This window comes from Myiozetetes cayanensis, unplaced genomic scaffold (genome assembly GCF_022539395.1).
Source record: "Myiozetetes cayanensis isolate MyiCay16 unplaced genomic scaffold, myiCay2020 scf19, whole genome shotgun sequence".
Classification (NCBI taxonomy): domain Eukaryota; kingdom Metazoa; phylum Chordata; class Aves; order Passeriformes; family Tyrannidae; genus Myiozetetes; species Myiozetetes cayanensis.
The window spans coordinates 5,063,127-5,088,408 of NW_026087400.1; the positions used below are offsets into that span (position 1 = coordinate 5,063,127).

Sequence of the window (25,282 nt, forward strand, 5' to 3'; positions counted from 1 at the left end):
TGCTGGAGTGACTTCTGTGTCTGCCTGGCATGTGTCTGGTTTTATTCTTCATTAATGGCAGAATGAAGAAAAGGTAGAATTCACAAAAATCACCCTTCAAATATCTACATGGGGGATGGTGGTGATACAAAAGATATCGAAGCTCAAACACCAGTGCTGAGAACTTCTTCTGTCTATCCCCTGATGTTCATGAGGCTCCTTTTTGCCTGTAAAAGAAAAAAAAATGTTTCAGGGTATGTTGAGAGAAGTATTGGTTGAGATCGGAGCTGCCCTTCCCTGGAAATATTAATCCACCAAACACGGATGAATCTCCTGGAATAATCCTCTCTAATGCACGTTCAGGAAATCAATTCAGTGCTTTATTCTTTAATCCAGAAATCTCCAAGGAGGAGGAGGAGGAGGAGGAGGGAGAGAATGAACAGACACCATCAGAAGAGGATAAAAAATTGACGCTGGGTTTAAGGAAAAGAGAAAAAACCTTTTCTTTGCTGAGAGCACTGAGACATTCTGGCAGCGGTAAAGGTTCACCTGCAAACACCAAAGCCCTGAGCAATGCCAAAATATTTCATTTCTTACTCATGCTCTCGTTTTTGGCTCTGTAAAACCCACCAGTAATACTCCAAATTGACTGCCTTGGTGTTGCACTCACAAGCCAGATTTTTGTGTGTCTGCTCCATGTGTGCTTTGACTGCAACACTCAGACACCCACAGAGGCAGGTCTCAGCCAGAACTACCTTGGCAGATTTGGCATTCAATCGCCTGTGTGACAGCATATCTGCTTTTGGAACAGCAGTGAATGGTTCAGTTTCCCTCCTGAACAGCTTTAGCCATATCATTTAAACCTGTGGGTAATACATCTTAATGATGTTATTGCAGGGGTGTTCTCCCTCCTAAACCCTCTAAAATACAGCTGTTTCCAGGCATGCTTATCTGTTAGCTCTTGCAAACAGTTCCCATTTTTCAGCCTCAATTTAATAGGAAATGTTTCCAAAACCTGCCAGTACGGGTTTGTCCATCTCAAGGTTCTGCTTCTGGTTTTGGATTTCAGTGATTTTTACCCTAACTTGAATGAAAATTACACAGTGTATTTCTGAAAATATTGGAATGATCTGAGGGTGCTGAGAGAGAGCACTTGATACCTAAGAGGGCTCAAAGGACAAAGAGTCACATCTAGAGCTGCAAAAAGCTAAAGCATTTTACTTAGCTCATCACAGACTCATGAGCCAGGGAAAAAAATCTGATTTGGAGGTGAATCAAAATTTCCCCTTAGTTTTAATACCTCAATATGCATCATTTATGTAAGAAATTAGCTAAATTTGAATTTTGTACTCCCAGCTGTCCCCAGGCACAAAATCCCCAGAGAACAGGTACCACTCTGAAAGGGTCTATCGTGATCCCTGGGTTCAAACCTCGTGTCCAGGTGTAGAACAGCCCATCTCCTGCCAGCACGGGCTCTCCTGGAAGGACAGCCCAGGGCTGTGCAAACATTTCTTGGGTCACCACTTTGTTGCAGTGAGTGTCCTACTTACAGTGTGCTGTAAAATGAGATTGCAAGGATGGAGGTTTACGCTGAGCTCTCCTGGCCCAGGTGGCTCCTGCAGTGAAAACTGCAGCCTCCAGACCTTTACAAAGCACAGTTGTGCCCCAGGTGGGCTGAAATAAAATGAAATAAGAGATCATGATAAATTACACATCTGAAGACCTTCACTCTGATATCTGTTTATGCTTTTGTTGATAATACTTCTTGTTCAGGGGGTTTATTTTGCTAAAGAACCGGTGTCTGGAGTGCAGGATAAGAGAGCACATCCTCCCTCCCCCATGAGCATGGGGACATGTGGGGGCCTTGGATGCTCCCCTAAACCTGCTAAATGAGCTTTTGGAGAGTGTCTGGGACAGGGTTGAAGCAGGGAAGATGCTGGAGGAGGCAGAGCAGACCTGCAGGCACTGAGGACCAGCTTGGTCACAGCAGCAAAACCACACCAAGGTGACCAGGAAATTTGTGACACCAGGTTTATGGGCACAGGCCATCCCTTGTCTCATGTGGGGCAAAATTAGAGCAAAAACAGAAAGGCTCCCGTGACCAGCCAGGGTTCACACCAGCTCTGGGCATCTGAATGGCTGAGGATGGGACTCATGAAAGCATCCACCTCACCTGTAACTCACACAGGAGAGTTTGTAAATGAGTGGGTTTGTCTGAAACTTGGTAGGGGAAAAAAAACAACATGAAAGGAATTTAACAGCTGCAATGAGCCTCAGTGGTTGCACAGGAAAATCCCCTGTCACCCACAAACAGTTTGCCTTTAATGAGAATGCAGGACATGCACGAGTAGGTTGCTAATTCTTTGTGTTAAGTCCTCCTGATAATTGCTACATGTGTACCTTTCCATTGTCTTCCATGGAAGTGGGATTGCAATTTTTTTTTCCTTTGGAGCTGAAATTAAACACAATTTATTAGAGAATAATGAATGTCAAAGTTGCAGGAGATCATGCCCAGCACTGTGTTGGGAGGAACAGGAGCAAGTCACCAGTAAATTGGGAGTTGTACAGAGCAGGGGAAAGCAATTTGGGAAGGGATTCAAGGGATCAGCCGAAGCTTTTCTGGCAGCTACTTCCTCAGTCAAATCATTAATTTTTGTTAATCCTTTGCAAAAATCTGGTGATTTGGGAACAAAATTTTACAGTGTTTCAGTCCTGCTTTAAGAGGCCAAATCCAATTACTGGATAATGGGACTTTGGCCTCTCAGGAGCAGAGACACTCAGGAAGATGTGGGTTTATATATGGGGGTTTCCTCTTATTTCATTATTGGCTTAAAACCTGTCCCACCCTTAATTCTGCACCAGGAACTGTGTCAGCAGGAGCTACACCAGTCTGGAAACCAAATGGAGCACAAAACCCCTGTCACCATCCCTGCAGCTGATGGTCATACTTGTGCTTTTGGGCTATTCCTGTGACTCTGTGCCCATGGAGCTGCTGCAGGGCCGTTGGATGGGGCAGGTTGGCCCAAGGTGAAGCCTGCAGAGCCCCAGGGATCCCCCTGCTCAGAGACACCCCCAAAAACTGCACTGCAGGAGGATCAGTACTTTTTGGAGGTGCTTTGGTAGAGGGGAAAACCTCTTTTTTAAACCCATGTTATGTAAGACTGTTTTTCATCTGGTTTTCAGACTACTTGCTTTGAGGACAGTTACAAACAAACCCAGGAAAATTATTTTGAAGAAAGAAACCAAGTAGGGAATAAGAAAGTGGAGAGCACTTAGAGCTGCTGGTGGGAGCCTGATGCCCTGGGCTGCAACTGCCTGCCACTGCCCCCCTCACTCCCTTTTCTAATTACAAGCAGCCAAACTGTAAAGACCTTAATGGACATCTTAATTATTGCATTAAAGTTTGAAATGGAAAATTCCTCATTACATGCCACGCAGTAGGTCACGGCTGCAATAAACGCTGATATTTTGCTTGTTACAGGACTGGGTGCCCTTTGCAGAACTGGTGTCTTTGGGGCATGTCCCGGCCCTGGGGAGCTGCCAGGTGGATGTTAGATCAGGTCTCTGCTGTGAGAGCATCTGCTTGTGTTTTCCAGGCAAAACTAGCAGCAAGGAGTGCTCTTTGCCATTCCTTTTTTTCCTCCAAATAGTGGTATTTTTCTCCTGTGCTTTGCTTTCCATCTGCTTGAATGTGTTTATTGATTTAGTGTTATGCAAACTGCAATAAAACAGTATCCTTCTAATGGTCTCCAGCCAGCTATGGAATATTTCCCAAACAATTTAAGTACAAAACCACCCCCAGCAGCAACACAATGTACCTTTAAGCCCAGTCACAGATTCCCAGATCCTTTTGCACTGTGCCTGTCCCTTCTTGCTCTGGGCAGGCTGGAAAAGCTCAGGTCCAACCTATGACACAGACAATTTAAGGAATGTGGCAGAAAGAAAAGCTCCAACTAACCTAAAGGACCTAAAAGGTCAAAACAGCTCCGGTGTGTATGTCAGAGGTTGTTTATACCTTTATAAGAGGAGCAAAAGGACAGGAAAGTTTGAGGATGACACCCAAACTCTAAATCATCTTCAGCATCGTTTTCATACCACCAAGTTTCACATTGGTTTGGTTTTTTTCTGAGATATTATCTTGATTACATGACCCTACAGATGAGATGTTAAAATTCCTTTTGGTGGCTATTTCTCATTCTAAACTGTCTCCCCACCACTACCTGTACAATTGCCATGTGAGGGGTGAAAGTGAATGCTGGGACAGCAGATCCTGGGACTCCCCAGGGCAGCTCTGGTGGTGAGAGCCAGCAGCCAGGGCTGCTCCTCGGCAGGGTCAGGCTTTGCCAGCTGTGCCCATCGTTCCAGCTGTGCCAGCCGAACCATCCACATCAGCCACACTACCCGTGCCAGCTGTGCCAGGGCCAGGCACGGCAGCTCTTGCCGGCCAGGAGCTGCCACATCCCAAATCTCACAGCTCCCTCTGTTGGCATCTGCTCGAACCTATCAGTGTGGATGTGGAAAAAAAAAAAAAAAATTGGCAATTTTTTTTCTTTTTAGCACGGTCTCCACGTGGAAGGTGATCTGCCTGCGGGGTATATCCCACCTAACCCAAGAATCACTTCGTTTGTATTGCTGCTCTCAAGTGATATTGGATCATGGGTGGTGTACTGACCACAGCTCTGCTGAAGGCAGCTTTTCAGTCATTTCTCCAAAAGCAGTGAGAAGATGTGCTCAGGGTCTGATGTAGAGGGGAGGATGCTGTGAGAAACTCCCAGCCCAGATACTCTCCCAGCACAGCTCCCCCTAAGGAATTAATCACATCAAATATACTTGTCTGTCCCTTACTGATCACACAAATTAACACCTCTGCAGTCAAAGGAAAACCACAGCATGCAAATGATTCTCTGCCTTTATTTTTTTTTTTTTAGGTACTTCTGTAACAAAAACTCAGACCATAAGCTTTGGCAAGGTGGCTTAAACAAACAACACTACAGGTCTGCAAAATGGTTTCAGCACGTCATCAGCGAGGTATGAGGATAATGACACATAAGCTCAAGTCAAATATTTAACCTGTGAGCCAGTTACAGAGACAGACAACCAGGACAGCCCACTGGAGTGTTAGCTGAATTTACAGAGAGGGCACAGCCAGCCATGCTGATTTTCCTTTGAAGATCTCAATTCCAAATTTCCCAGCTGGCAGAGCCAAGGGGTGGCCGAGCCGCCTGGTTCAGATTCGAGCGATTTAAACTCATCAGCTCTTTCACAAGAAATGTTGCAATCAGCAAAGAAAACTAGGATTGACTCCTTGTGCTCCTGAGCTGCAACACTGAACAACCAGGGAAGACACTAAAAAATACCACAAAACCCCTTTTTTTTCTTTGTTTTATGTGTCACTACAGAAAAGGCCATGCAAGCAATCTGCTCAGACTGGACAAAGGACAAGCTGGCAGAGACGTCTGCACAGCCCAGGGCCTCTTTGGCAAGCCTGGCTGAGTTTGCTCTGAGTGTTACCCACTGATTTTAAGACTTCCCACCAGCCTTCCTGGTCCTGCCTCTGCAGCACTGCAACAGCCCAGATACAGGGTGGTACCTATGGCAGCAAACAACCTTTTAGAGAAAAAAAAAGCACAGAAGGAGAAAAAAATTACTTTCTTATCTCTCTGTCCCCAATCAGGTCACATTGATTTTTTATTCTCTTGAGAAGACATCAAGCAGTTGCACCTTTATATCTTAATATGCCCAGTAAGTGGCTCAGCTCAGTTTAATGATACCCACTGGTGTCTCTGCAATCAAAAGGCTGTCACTATTCCCACTACAAATGCACCTAGTCAGAAATTTAACCTGGCTCCAACAGGTCTTCCAAGAAGAAATCTGGCCAAAACAAAAGGTGAAGAAGGAGATTATTGGGATTCTTCTATGGACAAGGAACCTGAACCTACAGCTTTCCTGCACTGCAAAGTCCTTGGGAAATCTGCTCCCTGGTCTGAGATGAATTTTTCTGGTAAACATTGGAGAAATCAAAGAGAACCTTTCAGCCTCAAGCAAGAGGCAAGAGGAACAGCAATGAATTGCTATGATATGAAATGTCACATTTAAAATTGATCCTAACAAAACTAAATACTGGAGGCTGGTAGATACTCCCTTCGAGAAACAGTGTGGGATGTGGTGGGAGTACCACTCAAAATCAGCATGCAGAATCAGGCCTCAAGTACATAAAATATAGAATTTGGTGCTTACATTTTAAAATATTTATAAATAACTTAAGACATTCAGGCTCAGAGGTGTCCACAGCCGAGGTGTCCCCTCTGGCACGGGGAACCTCAGGGATCCACATCCCTATGGATCCCCAGTGCAGAAGTTTGGTTTATGCTCAACATAGGAACAAAACCTGCCCATATGAGGCTCTTTGGAAAGTCTCCCTCGGCCCTTTGAGAGCACATGGAGGACACATCTATCCCAGCAGAACACATTTAGGGGTGTAGATCTACAGCACACAATGGGACTGGTTCTTCCCATACATTCACAGCATCTGGCAAAGCAGCTCCTGGGGAACTCCTCAGCTGTTTCTGCACCACGAGGTGAGCCCAGCTAAGCCTCACCCTGGGGGATGGCAGATCAGCTCTGCTCTCATGGTGAAGCTGATCTGCCTGGGCTCAGGGCTGGGGTGAAGCCACCCAGGGGGAGGAGGGACACCTTGAGCTCTGTCCTGGAGCAATGAGAGGCTTGCCTTGGAGTGCTCTGCTCTGCAGCCTCCCATCAGGACTGACACAGCCCCTGGATCCACTGCAGACATCCAGCCAGACATTCCCTGGTAGGAAGCCTGGAATTCACCTCACAACCCTTGTGCACCTGGCTGGTACCCACCGAGCAGGCTGCAAAACGAAGGCACAGGAGGGGGGTTAAGGTCAGAGGTACATTCGTTGGGATGATCCCTGTCAGGCAGTTCAGAGGACAGGTGTGGCACAGCAGCCCAGAGATGGATGAACAGAGGACAGCAGAGCAGGGGGGACCTGCTCCTGCACAGAGAAGCAGCTCCCCCTCAGCAGGGCATGAAACCACAGCAGCCTTGGGAGACAGATCAGGTAACCTCCTTTGGCCACATGGATTTTTGTCCCCCAAGAAACAAACTGGGACAAACTGGTCCCACAGACCATATCCTCACTGGAGATGTTGAAACTGGATGGCTCTGCAAGCCACCAGCTACGCCCTGAGCAAAAAATAAACTCTAAATTTCTTTTCTGTCGTGGGTTCCATCCAGACCCACTATGCACTTGGTTTCAACGTATTTTTTCCCGTTAAAACACCTAAAAAAAAAAAAAAAAAAAAAAAAAGGAAACTGTTCTTTGGCACTTGAGCAACACAGACGTGACACTCTCCTGTCCTTTGGCTGCTTGCTGGGCTCGTCTCTAGAGATCCACGTACGCAGAGTCTGTGTCCACCCTCTGGGCCTCTCCAAACAGGAGGAACACACAGAGCCCAACGCTGTTAACAGCAGCCACCAGGTTGAAAACAGAAATCCAGGAGCCAGTCGTTTCAATCAGGTAACCAGCCAGGTACACACAAATGACACCTGTGACGGAAGAGAAGAGAAAAGCATGCAAAGGCTCTGGGGCTGGATCCTGCCCTCTGCAGGGAGAGGGGCTCTCTGGGAAAGGGTGAGCTGCAGGAAGGTACTTTACCTAGGAGGGCTCCACCTGTGTTTGCAACCCCTGGAAGGAAAAGAAAGAAGTGGTGTGTTCAAAACCCATGGACGTGAGCAGCTTCATCCCGGCTCCCACCAACCCCCAGTCTGCACATCTGGCAAAATGCCTTGCTGATCTCAGAATCACAGGATGGTTTGGGTTGGGAGGGACCTTAAAGCTCATCTCATTCCAAATCCCTGCCATGGGCAGGGACACCTTCCATCATCCCAGGTTGCTCCAAGCCCTGTCCAACCTGGTCTTGGACACTTCCAGGGATGGGGCAGCCACAGCTTCTCTGGGCAGCTGACAGAGACCACTGACATGCAGCATCGTCCCACCCCTGGGTGCAGGTTGAAAGGCACGTTGGTGCCATTTTACCTGCCCCCAGCACTGGCAGGTTTATTGCAGAAGGAAGCTGAAGCTGCACACATGGGGTAGACATTGCCCAGAGCCACTCTTGCTTAAACCTTGACCATGTCCCACCCATAGATGCCACCTCTCCAGCATGGAAAGCCCACAGAACCCTTACCAAACAGCAAGCCAGCACACGAGGGGGCCAGGTCCTGCACATTTACTGAAATGCCACTGGTGAGAAACAGAGAGGGATTAAAAAATGGCTGTTTGAATGGAACACACCTATTTCTTCATCATTTACACAAAGAAACACAAGGAAAGGTCCTGGACAAGAAATGGCACAAGGAGCAGAAGCTGAGAGTGAAGCAGTACAGATGAGTATAAGAAGGGAAACAATTCAACTCAAAGCTTTCAGAAGGGTCAAAATGCTTCACCTTTCTAATTCTGGCTGGTCCAAGCCCTTTCCCACACTAGAGGTTTGCTGGATCATTTCCACCCCAGCAGGCACTAAAATCCACCAGCTTCACACACAACGCTCAGGCAAGTGCCAGTTCTTGCTCTGACGGTCGGGATGGAGGCAGCCTCCTTCAAGACCCCAAAATGCCAAGTGTGAGATGAGAGCAAAGGGCCACAGCTACTGTCCCCATCATTCTCCTTACCTGTGGTTGAAGGTCTGGAGTCCAACAGAGGCAGAGGCAAACACTATTGCTTTGCAAAAACTGGAGGTCTGGCCCAGACACAGAGCAAAAATGCTTGAGACGCCAGAGCCAATGACCTGGAAAAAAAGGCAGAATTAACCACCACAGCACATTTTCTGTAAGGAAGAAAGCAAATCCTGTCACGAACAAACTGTTCCCTTTTCCAGTGCAAAAGCTCATGTGCACCAGGTGCTTCTCAAGCCTTTTTTCCCCCCGGTGTCCTGCCCTTCTGTGTCAGACGTCTGTCCAGATGGATGTGATGCTGCAGAGCAAAGGATACACTGTGTTCTCACCCAGCATTTCCATTTTTGTTCACCCTTGTATTGCTACTTCCTTGGTATCTAAGGGGTCATTCATGGTGATAGGGTGACAACTGGGAGACAAAGATTGGCCTTTACCTGTCAAAGAAAACCCCTTCAGAGCACTCACTGTGCTCAGTGTTACCATTGGTCCATTGTTAACAGAGGTCCACGCTCTGTTCCTCAGCCAGGGTTTTCCTGTGGATTTCCTTTCCCACGCACACTGATCACCAATCAGTCTCCAAAGCCAGAAAACCTTCCCTCTTTCCACCTATGACCCCCAGCCCAGCTCCATACGAGCAGATGTAAGCAGAGCTGAGAAGGTAACTCAGGTGTCTCTCCTGTGGCTTCAGCTCTCTTACCTGCATGAACTTACGAATGGTGATGGTTCTGTACCCTGAAAGAGAAAGGGAGAGTTGGAGTTAAGCACAGCTCACCAGGTCCTCCTTGTTCTCCAGCCAGGAGACCACAGGGTAAGTGGATTTCAGATGCCTGGATTTCATCTCCATGTGGATATTATGACTGAGATCAAAGGGAGCCCCAAACACATGGACGGGATTTTGACACTGGAGTATTTATTCTGCTGTGGTACCAGCACCTCACATTCCCTATTTGCTGGGTCTTCTCCCTACCAACAGGCCCATCTCCTCCCACACACATCCTCTCTCCAAACCCCATAAAATGAGAGCTCATGAAAAGTCAGAAGGGCTCTTACCTTGACTGATTAAATGATCAGACAGAAATCCACTGAATAAGCTTGCTGGAATTGCAACCAGCCAGGGGACTACATTAAACACCCAACCCTGAAACGGAGCAAAAATCGAGAGGTTTGTCAGAGCTGAGTTTGTTTGCAAGTATTTTATTTGATAGTCCATAGTATCTGTAGAAAAGGGGGGGGAAATGAAGCAATTGGGGCTTGTTGCAGCATCTGCACCCCATTTGCAGAGCCAAATCCGCACCATGCCCCTCTCCAAGGTCTACAAGGGGGCAGGTGCATCACAGGGCAGTAGCATTTGTAGGTCTGTTGTCTTTCCTTCTGCCCTGGTGACTCTTCATCCAGGGGAGAGGCAGAAAGTTCTGAGAAAGAGGGATTAAATGTGGCAAAGTTTACTGCTCAGCACGCTGATGTGGCGGAGAGCCAGAGAGCCTGGGAAGCTCGCTGTGGGTTTCCTGTGGGTCACCAGAAAAACAGAATTTCCAACAGCTCCAACCTCATTAGCAGCGTTACTGTGAGGCTGAGGGAGTGTAGCTGGATTTTCTAATGGCAGGATTAGGTAACATTATGGGTAGTAACATACTTTGGCCTATTTTCAATTAAGTGAGCTTGCTCCAGCTGTAATCACAGCCGATTACTGGTCAGCTGGATTACAGCTGCTCAGGGGCACTTCGGTGCCCAGATCCCACAAGGAGCTGAAATCACTGTGGGTTGGGCTGGGCTTCACCTCAGCTCCTTTGAACCTACTCATCCATGCATCCATCCATCGTCCCCTGCATGTCCCCATTTACTCAGAGTCCATCACCCCGTGGAGGCATCTCCCCTTCCTGCCTGGCTTTGGAATGTGTGGGAGGGCTGAATAATCTCGGGTTTGAATAATATTGTTTCAGCTGCTCCTGCAAGTCATACCAGGGTCCATTTGCATCTTTCCATGCCTTTGAAATTTGGGTCTTGGTGGCTTTTGAGAATGTTACCCCACGGGGTGTGTGGGGATGTCAGCTAACACCAACTGGGCTTGCTCAACGTGACAATCCAAATGCACCTTGCCCCATCCCTCAGCCCATTGCCCTGATCCAAACCCTCCATCAGCTCCACCCAAGTGGGCTGGAGGCAGCTGCCCAGACAGAGGTGGGGCAGCTCACCTGCAGAAAGGGACTTTGGCCAGCAGGTGACACAGGTTTCCCACATTAGGGATTATTGTCCATCCTTTAAGACCAGGCATCCTCACACCGTGTTTTAAAACACACGAAGTGATTCTCAGCTGCAGACACACTATATAGAACATCTTACATAAGGGCACCATGATATAATGCTTAACAGATGGTAAATTACTGCTGCACAAGCACATTACTCGAGGTGCACAGATCTTGTCACAACAATATGTTTGCCGGTTTAATACACGATTTTAATATAAATATCAAGTATGTCATAAAGAGCTTTACATGTGTAATATGAAAAGGCATTCATAAGCAGCTCTGGAAATGGTAAAAACCTAACAGAGCCATTGTGGAAAAGAGTCTGTGAGTTTCTGAGAACAAGATGAAAATACCAGCTCTCAGATCAGATAAAGTATCGCCTGGCTTTCTGAAAAATGGGAACATCATTCGTGCTAAGGAGAGAGAAGCTTTTGTAGTATTTTCCAAGCACACAGTATTAATGGTAATGTTAATTTTAGCAGGCAGGTCTGAGCTGTACAATGTCAGTCCAGTTAAAGACCCTGTGAAAAATCATGAGTGAATGGTGGTTATTTGCAACAGCAGAACGTCATGAGCTCTGTGCCATTTGAAAACTGTAGTTTTCTCAGAAGAAAAGCAGTCTAAAACCCAAATATAACCTGCACTTTCCTGCCTGGGAAGTGCCCCAGCTCTGCCTCCCCTCAGCATCCCTAAACAAACAACTAGAAACCATCATCTTCCTCCCTAACCACCCTGCTTTGGCAGGTACCCAGCACGACCCCCTCTGAACAGAGAGCAGCAATGCCTGTGCCTCAGAGCCAACCTACCTTTGACTCGGGAAAAGTTTCCTTAAAGAAAGTTGGCAGCCAGGAGAGGAGAGTGAAGAACGTGCTGGCTGTGGAGAGCTGAGCGATGATGACAGCCCTGAAAACACACAGCGGAGAGGAAACAATCAGGAGCGACAGGTCACACGGGGTGGGAAACGGGCGCTCGAGCAACCCAGTATTTCAGTTCCCGGTTTATAAAGAAATCTCTCACAGCACTGAAATTGCTTCCTGAGATTTTTCTCACAGATATCAACTCCTTTTGGATTTCTCCCCTTTGCAGCAACGCTGGTTCCCTCGCTGTCCCATTGCACTGGGCTCAGGCAAGGTTAACTGCAGTGGTAATTATGCCAGTGCATTTCCCACCAGTCCCTTCCAGTGCTACTGGAGTGCTCCTGCTCCAAGAGGTGTTGTTTGGGGTTTTCTAGGGCTTTGTTATCAGTTCTATTTTTATTCAAGGCAGGAATGCGCCTATTGCCCTGCATCTTAAAACAGCACTTGGGAACATGCTTGGAGGAGCTTCAATACCCATTGCAGTATCCCAAAGGAAAAATGGCCATTAAAAAGATGTTTGCCAGCAATAAGAACACAGCCTGAGCCACACAGTGCCCCAGAGCAGCACTTCTTAGGAGCCCATTACAAGCAGCGTTTCTAACAAGAAGAGAATATCAGTCTGGAGGAGCACATGACTCATCCAGGGGGAACAGCCTGGGAAGGAGAAAGATTTGCCAGGAACATTCAAGCCTGCCAGTCCTCTGGACAGAAAATAAACCACCTTTTGCCAAGCTTACCTTTTTAGTTCTTTACTGATACAGAAGGAATTAGGAAAATTGGTTGTTTCCCAAATATATAAATAAGCGGACAAAAAACACAGAGGCAGAAGAAATAAGCCCAGACAGGACAAGAAGGAGGGTGCTTCCCAGCCCAGCTGATGCTCGAGGCCACTGCAGCTCCCTACCATATCGGTGCCTTCCTAAACAGCTGCTTCCAGGGGACTTTGGTCTGCTTGGGTATCGAGAGGCCTCTCGTTAAATAGTCTATGGGGATGATGAGTTCTGCAGGGAAGAAAACAGCCAAAGGAAAGCTCTGATCAGTAACTGCCTGTGCAGCTGGAGGCAGCCCTGGGACACTGCTATGCTTTACTACCTTTAATCTCCTTCTTTTGTGGTCTTGTTTTTTGGCTCTGCCACCATTGAATGCTCAAGAAAACACCTTGTAACATTGACCAAAATTTTTCCGCTGTGTCCACACGTTTTCCCACTCAGCCACTTTCACCCATTTGCATCCCTTGTAATAATTAAATGAAAATCCCATGGGCAGGGACCACATTTGAATTCTGAGCAGCACCAGACACACACCCAGCTCCCGATGAGCTTGGCTTCTACATGCCATGCTCACACTAATAATGCTGTAGCCAGGTGTCATGGTTTGTCCATATGCAGAATTACTCCCAGACAGTTATTTCAGAAGAGATATTCTGGATTAACTGGTTTTTAAAAGCTCTATGTGTAGATGCTCTTAGTTGTGAATAAGTATCTTGTCCTGCTTTAGCTTAATCCACTTTGAAGATCATGCTCTGTTTTGTGTTTTCACTGGTGCTTAAGAGTACTGAGGAGCCAGATCAGGGATGTAATCCAGCGTGGGACTTGAAACAGGAAATCAGCATTGAAAGAGCTCAAAACCTCATTTCTGGGTGGGGGGTCTTGGGTGAGACACAGTGTGAGTTACAGAAGACCTGAGCAAAAGGTCTTTGTGCAAAACCAGGCATGATCTTGGAAACACAGAGGATTTGGAGAAAATTACAATGAGGAATCCCTCAGTTCCCAAAGCCTTGGGAGCACTGGCCACCCCAGGGGTGTCTGGGATTTACCTTTCTCACTCAGAAGGTACTTGCAGGTGCAGTAAACCCAGAGCAAAGTGAGCAAACCGGAGAAGTAGAAAACACTTTCCCAGCCATACCAGTCCAGGAGGAGGGATCCTGCACCACCAATCACCAGTGTCCTGCAAGGGAAACCACTTGGATTTAATGGTCTGGCCAAGAGTGTCCAGATTGTGCACACTGATGGGAGATGCTCCCTGGGGTTAATGCTGAGTGTCACAAAGCCACAGAATCACAGGATGGTTTGGGTGGGAGGGACCTTAAAGATCATCTCATTGCACCTCCTTGCAATAGGCAGGGACACCTTCCACTAGACCAAGTTACTCCAAGCCCTGTCCAGTGTGGCCTTGAACACTTGCAGGGATGGGGAAGCCACAGCTTCTCTGGAAAACCAGGGCTCACTGCCAGGGCTCACTGTCCTCACAGGAAGAATTTCTCACTCGCTGCATGTGGAGGTGCTGCCCACCTGCCCAGTCCCCCTGTGACTCTGAAACCTGCCCTGTTCCCTGAGTGGCATCTCAGGTCAGATCCTCACTGGGCAGGAGAAACCCCTGAGGGTCTCACCCTCACCTGCCCTATCTTGGACATCGAGGAAAGAAAAGGAGGTTGCTGGTGTGCAGTATCTCAGAGAATGCACAAAACAGCAAAAAAAATTAGCACACTGGAAAACTAAGTGATTAAACACAGTAATATTTCTATTTGGCTTTTAAGAAATCCTCCTATTTAGAAAGAAAATTCTGATGGAGACCAGCAGGGAAGGGGCAGTTCTGTTCTCCCCACCTATCAGAGTGAACAGGTGACCAGTCTCAGGCTGACCCTTTGCTCTTCCTACTGAATCAGGCTGTTTCCCATAGTAATTAAATATTGCAAACACTCTTCAAAGTCTGGTTTGAAAAGAAAGAGAAAACAATACATAAATCCTTGACAGGCACGACAGCAACTGCCTGAGGCTTCCTCAGCTGCAGCCGGTGTCCTTGAGGACCCGGGAATACACATGTACTTTGGGCTGTGAGTTTTGCCTCCAACTATTTAATGGCATTTCATCACATATGATGCCCAGAGACTGTCACTCGCTGCTCAAAAGCCTTTCAACTTACCCAAACTGCGAGCCAGTCCCCACTGTGCTGTAGGTGAAGGCTCGCTCGCTCTCCCGGACCCTCTGGGACAGCAGGCTGGCCAAGGATGGGAAATACACCCCTGAAAGCAACGGGAGCAAGGCAGGGAGCAGTCAGGATTGTCAGCAAACAAAAGCAAATTTAAAAGATCCAGAAGGAGAACACTGAGATAAAGCAGCAAAACCTTTGGTGCATTCAAAACAGGGATATAAAATAAACTAAGTGGACCCATCGCCACGAAAGATTTGTTTGTGCCTTCTCTGAAATCCCCCATTCCACAATCACTGCAACTGCTACTGTAAATCCATCAGTGTCAAGGCACCTCCTCAGTGCTGTAGCTTGACAACAGGGAAGGAAAATCATCCCAAATTATCCAAAAGTTTTGGCAAGGGCCAATTTTCCCCAAACACTTTGAAGGAGTTTGAAAATGTGGAAAATCAAAAAGCACTAGTGATGATTTCCAAAGCCAGCAGCCCCTGTCTGGCAGAGAGATTTCTACAGGGGAATGACTTGTCAGTGACTTTCTCTAGAAATGTCACTGTTTTTTCCCATGGAAGTGCTGGATGTGGAGGCAGCTTTGAGGCAGAGAATTGCTCAGACACACGGGGGAAGGGTTCATTCGCTGCAAACCACAGGATTTGAATCTGAATGTACTGCACATGAATCCTTGTGCAAGGAAGCCCCCAGGCACACACAGACACAGGACAGGGGTCTCACCTTGCAGCAACCCCATGAGGAAGCGGGAGGAGGTCATAAAAACGAGATGGGCAGAAGTGATGTGGGTCAGCATCGGGGTGAGGACTGTGAGGAACCCCCAGGCTGATGCTGAGAGGAGGAGGACTTTCTCACCTCCTATTCTGGAAGACAGAAAACACCTTATCAAAGGCGGGAGGGCAAAAGGGCAAAGTGCTCCAGTCAAGACTCAAGTGCCCTTTCCAGTTTAGCCAGTTTTTACAAACAACTGTTGGGTCAAACCTGTTCTTCTCTTACATGTCTTTAGCCCTTGACAAGGAGTTCTGATCTCCTCCCTTCTCTCCTCCTGCCAGCACTGCCTGTCCAACTCCAGCACACACCAATCCCAGAGACCCAACAGCACTGACACACTTGAGTCTCTGATGGTGATGGAGAAGCCCAAGTGCTGCCACTATTCTGCTTCTCTTAACCAGTGACGGTGTTTTACATCTGCCCTTTTGCATCATTTCTGCCTCTCAACATTCAGGTTTTTGCTTGGAAACCATTCAGGACCATAACTAAATAGCACAGTGCACTGCACAGGTAATGCACAGAGTGTGCAGATCAAATGAAAAAAAAAAGCTGCATTCAGAATCTTAGAATCAATGGATGGTTTCAGTTGGAAGGGACCTTAAAGACCATCTCATCCCAACCCCTCTGTCATGGGCAGATACTCCTTCCACTAGACCAGGTTGCTCCAAGCCCCATCCAACCCAGCCTTGAACTCCTCCAGGGATGGGGCATCCATGGCTTCTAATTGGACAGTCTGAACTACCCATGTCCCCTCTCAATCAGTGCTACAGACCCTGAGTGAGGTTGGCAGAGAAACCTCAACCCCTTTCAGAGCAACCTGCACTGCCCCACAAAGCTTTTCCCCATGGACATGCTTCACTTTTCCACCCCCCCCCCCACTGTCCCAGGGTGAAACTTGGCACAGCCATTGCTAACTGTCTTCAAAAAACAGAGGAAAACACGAGAATAATTTCCAGTACTGATCACTGATGTGCCCTCCGATGATCTGTGTCAAGCAGTAGCCCCAGAAGAAGCTGCTGAGCACGACGCCGGACTCCTTCTTGTCCCAGTCGAAGTAGGAGCTGAGGGCGACGGCGCAGATGGGCACGGTGACACGGGCACAGTACAGCAGGCACGTCCCCAGCAGCAGCATCACCGTCCACACACGGGACTCGGGCCTGTGAGGGTGGAGAGGAGGATGGGGAAAGGGCAGCTGGGATGCTGTGCCTGGTAGGGCCACGCACAGAGAGGACTCGCGGGTCGGGTTGGTTTGCTCGCAAGCCACGACTGTCTTGGTAAAGTGAAGGTCAGTGCAACCCCCCCCAGGGCACAAGGGCTCTGATACAGAGAGTATCCCACCTGGTGGCTTTTGGGAATGATGCTAACTTCAGCCCAAACAATATTTGACACCAGTAGCAAAATGTCTGTCCGTAGGCTGCAAGGTGGAAGGGGCTGCCTGGACACCACTGGCTGTGGATGGAGGGAAAGGTGGGGAGGAACCTGGTTTGTTTGCTTTTTTTTCCCCAAAAAAGAAACTGTCCTTTAAAAGATAAGGGTAACAAAGGAAAGGTCAGGGCCTGAGGTTGGAAGCATTTGCATGAGATGCACCACCTTGATAGCAAATGTTTATTTGGCATTCCTACCCAATTCCCAAGGGAGGTGGGGTGTGTGCTACCCTTCCTAAATAGGAAAGAAATTGAGGAATTCTTTAGAGAGAACAACATATGATGGGGCTGAAGAGCTCATAGAGAGGAGCAAAATAATTTAGCCTGGCCTGATAAGAAGTTTTAGGTAATATGAACCATAATATGTTAACAGAATATGTTGTTTGATGCATGAGTACTCAGCCCCAAGAAAAGTGCTTCTGCAGGAGATACAGGCTGGAAATAAGTGGGAAGGCAATTTTCTCCTGCTCCAAGTCAGTGGTGTGCTTGTGGAGTAAAGAAACACATTTTGCTGCAAACATCAGGCCCAGGTGTAGGTGAATCCCTCTGCCTTCCCTCAGCCCAGCTCGTGTCACTCTGGGTCCCCCTTTGCCCATGAATTGTGGGCAAACTTAGTAAGAACACACACCATGGGTACTATTTGTATTTGGTTATTTCTATGCCCAGAGGCCAGAGCACAAAGCACTGAGCAAACAGACTCTCTCTGCTCCAGAGAGGGATGAGGAATTCACTGTACCAGGGCAGTAACCTCTGGGCTTTCCACCCTGCTAAACACACCCACCATCCGTGTGGGAAACAACCTGGGTCACCTTTTATAGCGAATGGAGCGTTTATTCCTCTGTACTGGAATTATGATAAATGTAGGTTAATCCCACACAGCTCAAACCCATTTATAAAAGTGTCAAACGGGCCGTCACGGGGGGAGGCGAAGGAACAATGAAAAGCAGAACACGGCAGGCAGGTGAACCCGCTGGAGGTGGATTTATTGCTGTTTCCTGACAAGGCTGATAAGCAGCTCAGTGCCAGCCTCTGGCAGGAGGGACTGCAAAGGTTTCAGTTGGTGTTTTGAGGGTTGGAACCACTGTTGCTGTGCACGCACATGAGGGCACAAAATAACACAGGAACTGGAAAGCCTCACGCATTTCTGCTGGAGGAATAAGTAACCAGGGGTTGACCTGCCTCTGCCACTTGAACAGGCTGATGAATGCTCTCAGAGTCCCTCCTGGGCTTACCCTGAGAGGGAGATATCTCCACTCATATCTTCATTTGCTGCAAAACCTAAGGTGATCTGGGTTTTGATAACCTGCCCCAGCCAGCTCAAGGAGCAGTGGCTCTACCAACTCCTGCTTGCTACAAAAAAGCCACAGGGAAGCCAAAGGCTCCTGGATACCGTGTCCAGGTCAGACCAAACCCAGCAGGACAATCCGGGCAGGAGTTTTGGGGTATAAATCCCCCATCAGAGGCAGAGGGCAGGTGTGGGATCACCAGCCACGGAAAACGTTATGGAGAGCCCTCAGGGATGAGATGCTTGCAGGTACAAGCAACAGACTCGTGCCTGCCCTGCCCAAATGGGTTGCTGCCAGTGCAGGGCCATAATCTCTCCTGTTATCTCCAGTGGCACAGCACTGATAAATCTGAGCTATTGAACCTGCAACAACCGAGGTGACAGAGCAAAGCGCAGCAGCCAGTGATGTGTGGAGGTATTTTCTATTATTGAGGCACCAAGACAGTTTTCTAAACTGAGCTTTTCCCCTGCAGCAAAGAGAGACCTTTATGAGCTTTCACTGGAGTGGGGCTGAGCTCTGCCTCTCCAGTCACTCCGCTGTGTTCAGAATAACCCCCAGTTATCCTGGCAAGCACAGCAGCATTTTAATGGGATATCAGATCGACAGTTCTTCCTTGTCCCCAAACTCTGTATGGCTGTGCAAGTTGTAAGTTTGACCTGAGCAGCTCAGCTACCCTCTACTCCACCTCTCTTTATAGTAATGCCACAGTCTGTTCCCTCCAGAGAGTGTTTGCAAATGGGAAAAGCAAAACCCACACCCAGTAAAGTCAGTGTCCCGGAAAGGGCAGGGTGGGGGAGCACAGTTTGGTCCTAAGGGATTGAACCCCAAAAGAGATGAGCAGGGCAGCTCTGGCTTCAGGGCAGAGGGACAGGAGGGCGTGCTGTGAGGTTGCAGCTTCCAAGTAGAGATGTTCTCTCAAGAAGCCTCCTCTCCAGCTGATGTTTTGAAAGAACTTCAGAGAATATTTTTCTCTTGACTTTTATTCTTTCTCCAAAGCACTAAGTAAGTCTGTGGGTATATGACACAACCTCAGTGTTCTCTTTGGCTACTACTCCATTCTATATTCTTTTCCTGTATGTTTAAATGCATCAGTAGAGACATGCTCAAATCAAGTGGGAACTATAACAACATTTTCAGACTACCACTTCCTCCACAGGTAGCATATCCAGCTAGGAAAACCCACGGAAATAATGAGAGTGTCAAATGTAATCAGTCGCTGCCCACACCCACCTGAAAGCATGGCAGGAATGATTTCTCTGCAAGGACAATGACATGCTTGCATCAGAGGAAGGAGCTTTGTAAATACATTTTCTCCTAATTATAGTTATCACAGAGGCTGCCGATGAGTCAGTGTTCTGCTCAGTGCAAAACAACAACAGCAAAGGTTACAGGAGGAACCTGGACTAGCACAAAGGGAGGAATTAAAACTCTCCTTCAAAAACTAAGGAATAATGACAAATGAAACAAAAGTTTTTGTGGGTGACACCAGCCATCTGAGAAGCAGAGCTTCGCTTTGTGTTAACAAATTAAATTTGATGGGTCCCCTGATGACGGAGGGAGAGATAAACTGTGCTGGAAATAACCACCCTGAGTCAGAGCAAAGCACATCTGAACCTATGGCAGTCACAGCCACTGTTGTCCTGTCTCACCAGCCACAGGGACAGACTGAACACCTCCCCACAGCCAGTCCTGGCCAAGCCCTGGCTACACATGACAGACACCCCATGAGAGGGGCCAGCCCTCCAGACCATCAGCAGGTGAATCACTGGAGCATGTCTGGAGCCACCTAACTGACTTCACTGGGTGCTGTGTGACAGCAGCAGCTCCTCATTGCCCAGTCTGTGCCCTCCTGACCTGCCATCCCCTTCTGCTCACAAGAGACAGGCACTGCAGGTGCCTCCCCTTCTCACCTCACCCAGACCCTCTTCACAAGCGAAGCAGCGATGCAGCCAGAACACACTTCCTATTTCACGAACCTCCACCCACCACCCAGACAGTCTACAATTAGCTCAAGCCCTAATGACTCTTCCTGGGGGCCCTGCCCGATGTTCCTTGGTTCTCCTCCTCCAAATACAGCCCCAGGCACTGAGTAGTCATGGCTCTGCTTCGAAGCATCCACTGATTTCCCTGGGACCCAGCTCCCACCAACCTAATGGGTCCCCTGCCCAGGGCATGGTGGTTAGGGTGGATTTTCAAAGATGCCTGAGATTCCCAGAGGGACGAAACCAAGCCAAGCCATCCAGCAGTGGAAGGAGAGCCGGCAGCACAGGCTATCTTTATTTGCAGTGCGTTTTCCTGCTGCAGGAATTTCTCCAGTAGATGCCACAGAGCAAATATTTATTCAACTTTATTTCTCTTGACTCGCCTCCCTCCTTTCCCCCAGTGTGCAGGGCTGTTGGCAGACACTGCAGGTCACTGTTGAGATGGACTTGCTGGAGCTCAGGCAATCAATTAGATCACAGTTCAGCCCCCTCCAAGGCACGAGTCTGGACCGCTGGGTATTTTCAGGTGGTAAGAGAGCTGTGTTAGACAGCAAGACTACGAACTGTCTGTCCCAGCAACAGCTCTTGGCCAGAAGCCATCTCCAGTGTTTGTGGGCGTTTTCCATAACTGGAAGAAGAATTGGGAGCTGCAGCTCCTGATCTGCATTAGATGGGCTCAGGTATTGGCAGCAAAGCATTAACACCCACCTCTCTACCTCAGCTCCCCTCTCTGAAAAGGGATAAAAATAGTTCTGTGGGAGATGCATGACAAGTACATCCCTGGAGTCACCTCCACTGCCCCCAGCCCTCTTGCCCATCCCAGCCACCAGTCACTAGACCCTGCAAAAACCCCAGAGTAGGATGGGGATGAGCTCCCAGCCACGCCACCAGCTCCAAACCCCAGACACCCAGCAACCCAAGCATGAGGCCACCTCCAGGGGAACGTCCCCAGGACACACAGCCAGTGCCTGTGGGTTCCCAGTGCCTGTGTGGTCACCTGTCACACCACAGCATGGGAACGCTTCCCTCCTCATCAGCCATTCCCAGCTCCATGGGATCTTCACCCTTCAAAACCCTTTTCTCCAGCTTACCTGCCTATGGTTTTAATTTACAGTGACCTCCAACACAACCAGGACTGACTGACACAGCACAAACACAGGAGCAGCCCTGCACACTCCTATGTGGTAATACCTAGGTAGTTGTTTTTAACCCAGTTTGAGAGTCCTCTCACTCTTTGTTTTTCTCGACAGCAACTTCTCCTTCCCTTGAAAATCTAACATGCTTGTCAGGAGAGAGGTTTTCCCCCCCTCCTCGAGTTTATTTTGTCATGCTGCAGACTGGCTCCGAGCTAATGATTTGTCGCTGTCAAAAGGAGCTTTGGGGTTTAGAGGAGGTTTGGTTGTTGGTTTGGTTTTTTTTTTTCCCAATCCAGCTAGCAGCCAACAAGAGCAGCACAGAGGACACAGGGCTTTTTTTCCTGGGAAAGCTGCTGGCTTCCTGTCCGCCTCCTGTGCTCAAGCTCCCTCCTCAGAGCCACAGATGGCAACAAAGTGGTGTTCAGCAAGAGAGCTCTGGGTTTATTCCCTCTCTTCATTTCTTGCTTTCGGCAAAAGCAAAGATGAAATTAGATTTCATCAGCTCATATGAGCTGGAAATAGTTGTTGAGTCCAGGTGGAGGTGGTGAGAAAACATAATAATAAAGCACAGGCGTGCTTTGCACACTGATCTGAGGACATACATGGATCAGCCAGGAATGAAATGCGTGTCCTGCTTACATTTTCCCACGTGAAAAAAGTTCTCATCAAGGTCAAGATTAAAACCAGGGGGAGGAACTTGTACAACAAAAATCCCAACCACCAAAAAAACCCCCGCCCAGCTAAAGCTGCAACATCATGTTGACAAAAGATCAGAGCAGAGAACTCAGAAAAAACAACGTGACCGTTGTCTCCGGGCAAAGAGCAGGTCAGGCGACTGGAGATCAGCCTGTGGCCCATGGTGAGACTCCTTTTATCTCTGGAGCTTAAAGAAACTGCTATAATCACCCCTTGTCTTCAGGTATAGCCAGAGGCTGGGAGATGGAGAGTGGTTTCAGGAGTCATTTGCTTCCCAGGACACAGAGATTTTCCATGTTGTGTTTCTCTCCTGGAGGCACCATCCAAAATGTGAGCCCCCACATCCACTGCTGGATCTGCTCGTGGCTTTGTGTGCAACCTTCAGCAATTGATTTCTCTTCTCATGGCTTCGATTCTTCCCCCAGTTAAACCAGAGATGCTTAAGCACATCCACTGCCTGAGTGGTCCTGCTTTGGCATGTTAAGATCAGCATTAAAAAGCACTCTCTGACTGTCCAGATGTGCTTTTTCAAGCCCCAAACAGAAATCCCCAAGTGTTGATCTTAGAAGAGGAGATGTGTGATAAAGGAGCCATCGGAAACCTGCAGAAAATTTGGGGAAAGGCAGGATAAAAGACAGGGCAAGGATAGTGGAAGAGGAAGGAAAAGCCATCTGAAAAAAAGGGAGGACAAAAGAAGCAGCAGCATGAACAAAGATGGAAAAAGAAACCTGCCAAGATAAGAGTTTATCTCTCCTTGCACTGATGGTGGGGACTGATCTTGGAAGGCTGCCTGGCATGCCTTTTGTTGGAGCATGAAAGGAGAACCTGTGTCACTTCCCCCACTTATTAACACCTTGCCTCCATGGAAATAACTCACTACTTGGAAATTATGAAAGCTGTTTATTTGCACATACTGTTGCAAAACTGTCCACCAAACCACTCAGTGAGGTTCTTTGGAGAACTCAAGCAACCTGCTCGAGTGATCTGGTTCATCGCTCCCCCTGTCCCACATTCCACCTGCCCAGTTTACTTAGGCAATAAAACCTCCACAAACCCCCCCTAAATAAGGGTTGTGACCGTGTTGTGTCCACACCAAACAATGGGGACATGATCTCAGCTTCTGTGAATTACAGCAATATAGATAATGATCTGAAGGGCTTTAGGGATGTCCTGCTGCTCCTCCCCATTAACAGGCTTTCACAGTTACCAGCAGCACTTAGGATGGGAATCACTTAAAATAGGTATATCTTAATCAACAGGCTGTCTTCATCACAGTCCATTTTGTTTTGGAAAGTGTTATCGATGGTTTGAACCTTTTGAAGAGATTTGGAGGGCTTGTTCTAGTCAAATATATCAATATTTTTTTTCTAGAGGAAAAACATATAAACTTAAGTTTTGTTTCATGAAAATCTTATGTGGGGTCCCCCCACCACCACTCCCACTTCACAAAGACTTAGGGAAAAGTTAGCAAGGGGGATACAGAGAGAAGGAATTTTCTTAAGAGCTTTAGGGGGAAAGAATCTTCAAATTTTAAGCACCCCAAGTGTCAAAGGCCTCCTTTGAGACCCACCTCCTTACTCTTGAGATGAGTGTGGGTTTGATTAGACTTCCCGGTCTGTGACTGCAGGAAAAGTTTCCCTTGGGACAGGAATTTAAAACTGGCTATGGACCTGCTGCCACTGCAGGAAACAATTGACGATAAATACCAATTTATCCAATGGCTAATTGCAGCTGGAAAGGGCAATTCTTCCCTTTGGCCACCTGTTCCCTGCACTGGCACTGCTGTCACCTGCCCTGTGGCTGCCCCTCTGCTCTCCTGCCAAGGTGAGTTCACCGCGGGTTCACACCAGCCCGGAGGGGGAGAGGGGAGCCCCAGGGGTGGCCACCACGGTGGCAGTTCCTCTTCGTGGCAGTGTTAAACTGAGCCAGAATTCAAAAGCTCAGGGACTTACACTTTGGAAAACCCCCTGACCATCACTTCCAGCTGCCCCACTGGTACTTTGAAATCATCATCTCATCCCACCTTCGATGGGAGAAGGGGCAGATGCTGAGGTCGAGGTGCTGGATGACATCCAGGGTGACAGAGAGGAGCAGCCCTGTCCCAAGTGTCCCACTTTTTGCTCCAAACGCTGGAGCACTCTGCATTTGTCCGTGTCCCTGCTGTTAAAAGTGATCAGTTTGGGCTTAATCGTATTTTTAAGTATTTTAATTATTTAACTTCAGGAGCAGTTCACGCTGTCTAGCTGCTGCCAGCTACTATTCCAGGCTTTATCTTAATGAATGAATATCGCCAGTACAAACATCCCCGCTGGAACACTTCGATAAGAACTTGACAGCGGTTTCGCGTTTAATTCCCTGACAACAGGCCAGAAATAAACTCAAGAGACGTTTTCCCCCCGTGTTTCACAGCAATTCCCTATCTTCCCCCTTCCTTCTACCGTCTCCGTTGGGGTCCGGCGGGGTGAGACAGCGGGTGGGACCGTGTCCCCCGACCCCGTCCCGCGGCACCCCCGGGGGGCAGCGCCGGGGCCGGGGAGAGGGTCTCGGCCCGACGGGGAGCACCGAAACCCCCGCTCCGGGACCTGCTCAGGCCGCCCGGCCCCTTCCATCCAGGAACCGCATCTTTCCCAGGAGCTGCGGGCGGAGGGCACGGAGGATGCGGGAGGTCCCGGGGCCGGGAGGGCAGCGGCCGGTGGGATGCGGGGAGAGCCCCGCAAGCAGGGGGAGCGGCTTTCCCGGGAGCGGCTCCAGCCTTACCTGGACCAGTACGGGTCTCCATCGCGCCTCATGCCGTCGTGGGGGCCGCGCTCGGCGGTGCCCACGGGCACATTCCTGCCGCCGCCGCCGCCCCCCGCGGCCATGCGGGCAGCGCCTTCCGCCTCCCCGGCTCACATCGCGGTTCGTCCGGGCTCCCTCCCCCGCCGGGCTCCCTCCCCCGCCGGCCCGGCCACGTGTCAGCGCCTCCCGCCGCCCCCGCCCGCCGTTCGTTCCGGGAAGTCCCGCGCCAGCACCAGTCCCTATCCCGGGGGCAGCCTCGGACCCGCAGGGCTCGGCCCGGAGCAGGCGATGTTCGGCCCCTCCGATCCCCACGGACCGCTGCGATCTGCTCCTTTCCTCCCCCTCCGGTAATTACTGACACCCCCGTGGAGGGCAGGGAAAGAGGGGACTGACCAGGGTGGGTCTTGCCCCTCCGATACCTGGGAAGGGAATCTGCTCCCTGCTCTCGCAGGTCTGCCGGCAGAAAAGTCTCTGCTTTTTAAAGGATTAGAACAG

At 48.9% G+C, this 25,282-nt stretch overlaps 1 protein-coding gene across 1 annotated transcript; it reads right to left on the reverse strand.

The window, feature by feature from the left end:
* Positions 1–5,572: 5,572 nt before the first annotated feature.
* SLC17A9 (solute carrier family 17 member 9) lies at positions 5,573–24,887 on the reverse strand. Its single transcript, XM_050313653.1, has 13 exons — positions 24,767–24,887; positions 16,445–16,642; positions 15,438–15,577; positions 14,703–14,802; positions 13,597–13,727; positions 12,685–12,781; positions 11,730–11,826; positions 9,728–9,815; positions 9,375–9,409; positions 8,675–8,790; positions 8,191–8,246; positions 7,659–7,688; positions 5,573–7,549 (listed from the first exon to the last, which is right to left on the reverse strand). The coding sequence occupies exons 1-13, from the start codon at positions 24,868–24,870 to the stop codon at positions 7,386–7,388; spliced, it is 1,356 nt and encodes a 451-aa protein (XP_050169610.1). The 5' UTR covers positions 24,871–24,887; the 3' UTR covers positions 5,573–7,385.
* Between the last annotated feature and the right edge of the window lie 395 nt (positions 24,888–25,282).

Excerpts from the sequence above, each read along its gene's own strand:
- SLC17A9 (XM_050313653.1), bottom strand. The coding sequence starts at position 24,870 with ATGGCCGCGGGGGGCGGCGGCGGCGGCAGGAATGTGCCCGTGGGCACC. Across the intron at positions 15,578-16,444 it reads GGAGGGCACATCAGTGATCA|AATAGGAGGTGAGAAAGTCC; the intron begins GTACTGGAAATT and ends TCTGTCTTCCAG. Across the intron at positions 11,827-12,684 it reads TTTAGGAAGGCACCGATATG|GGCTGTCATCATCGCTCAGC; the intron begins GTAGGGAGCTGC and ends GTGTGTTTTCAG.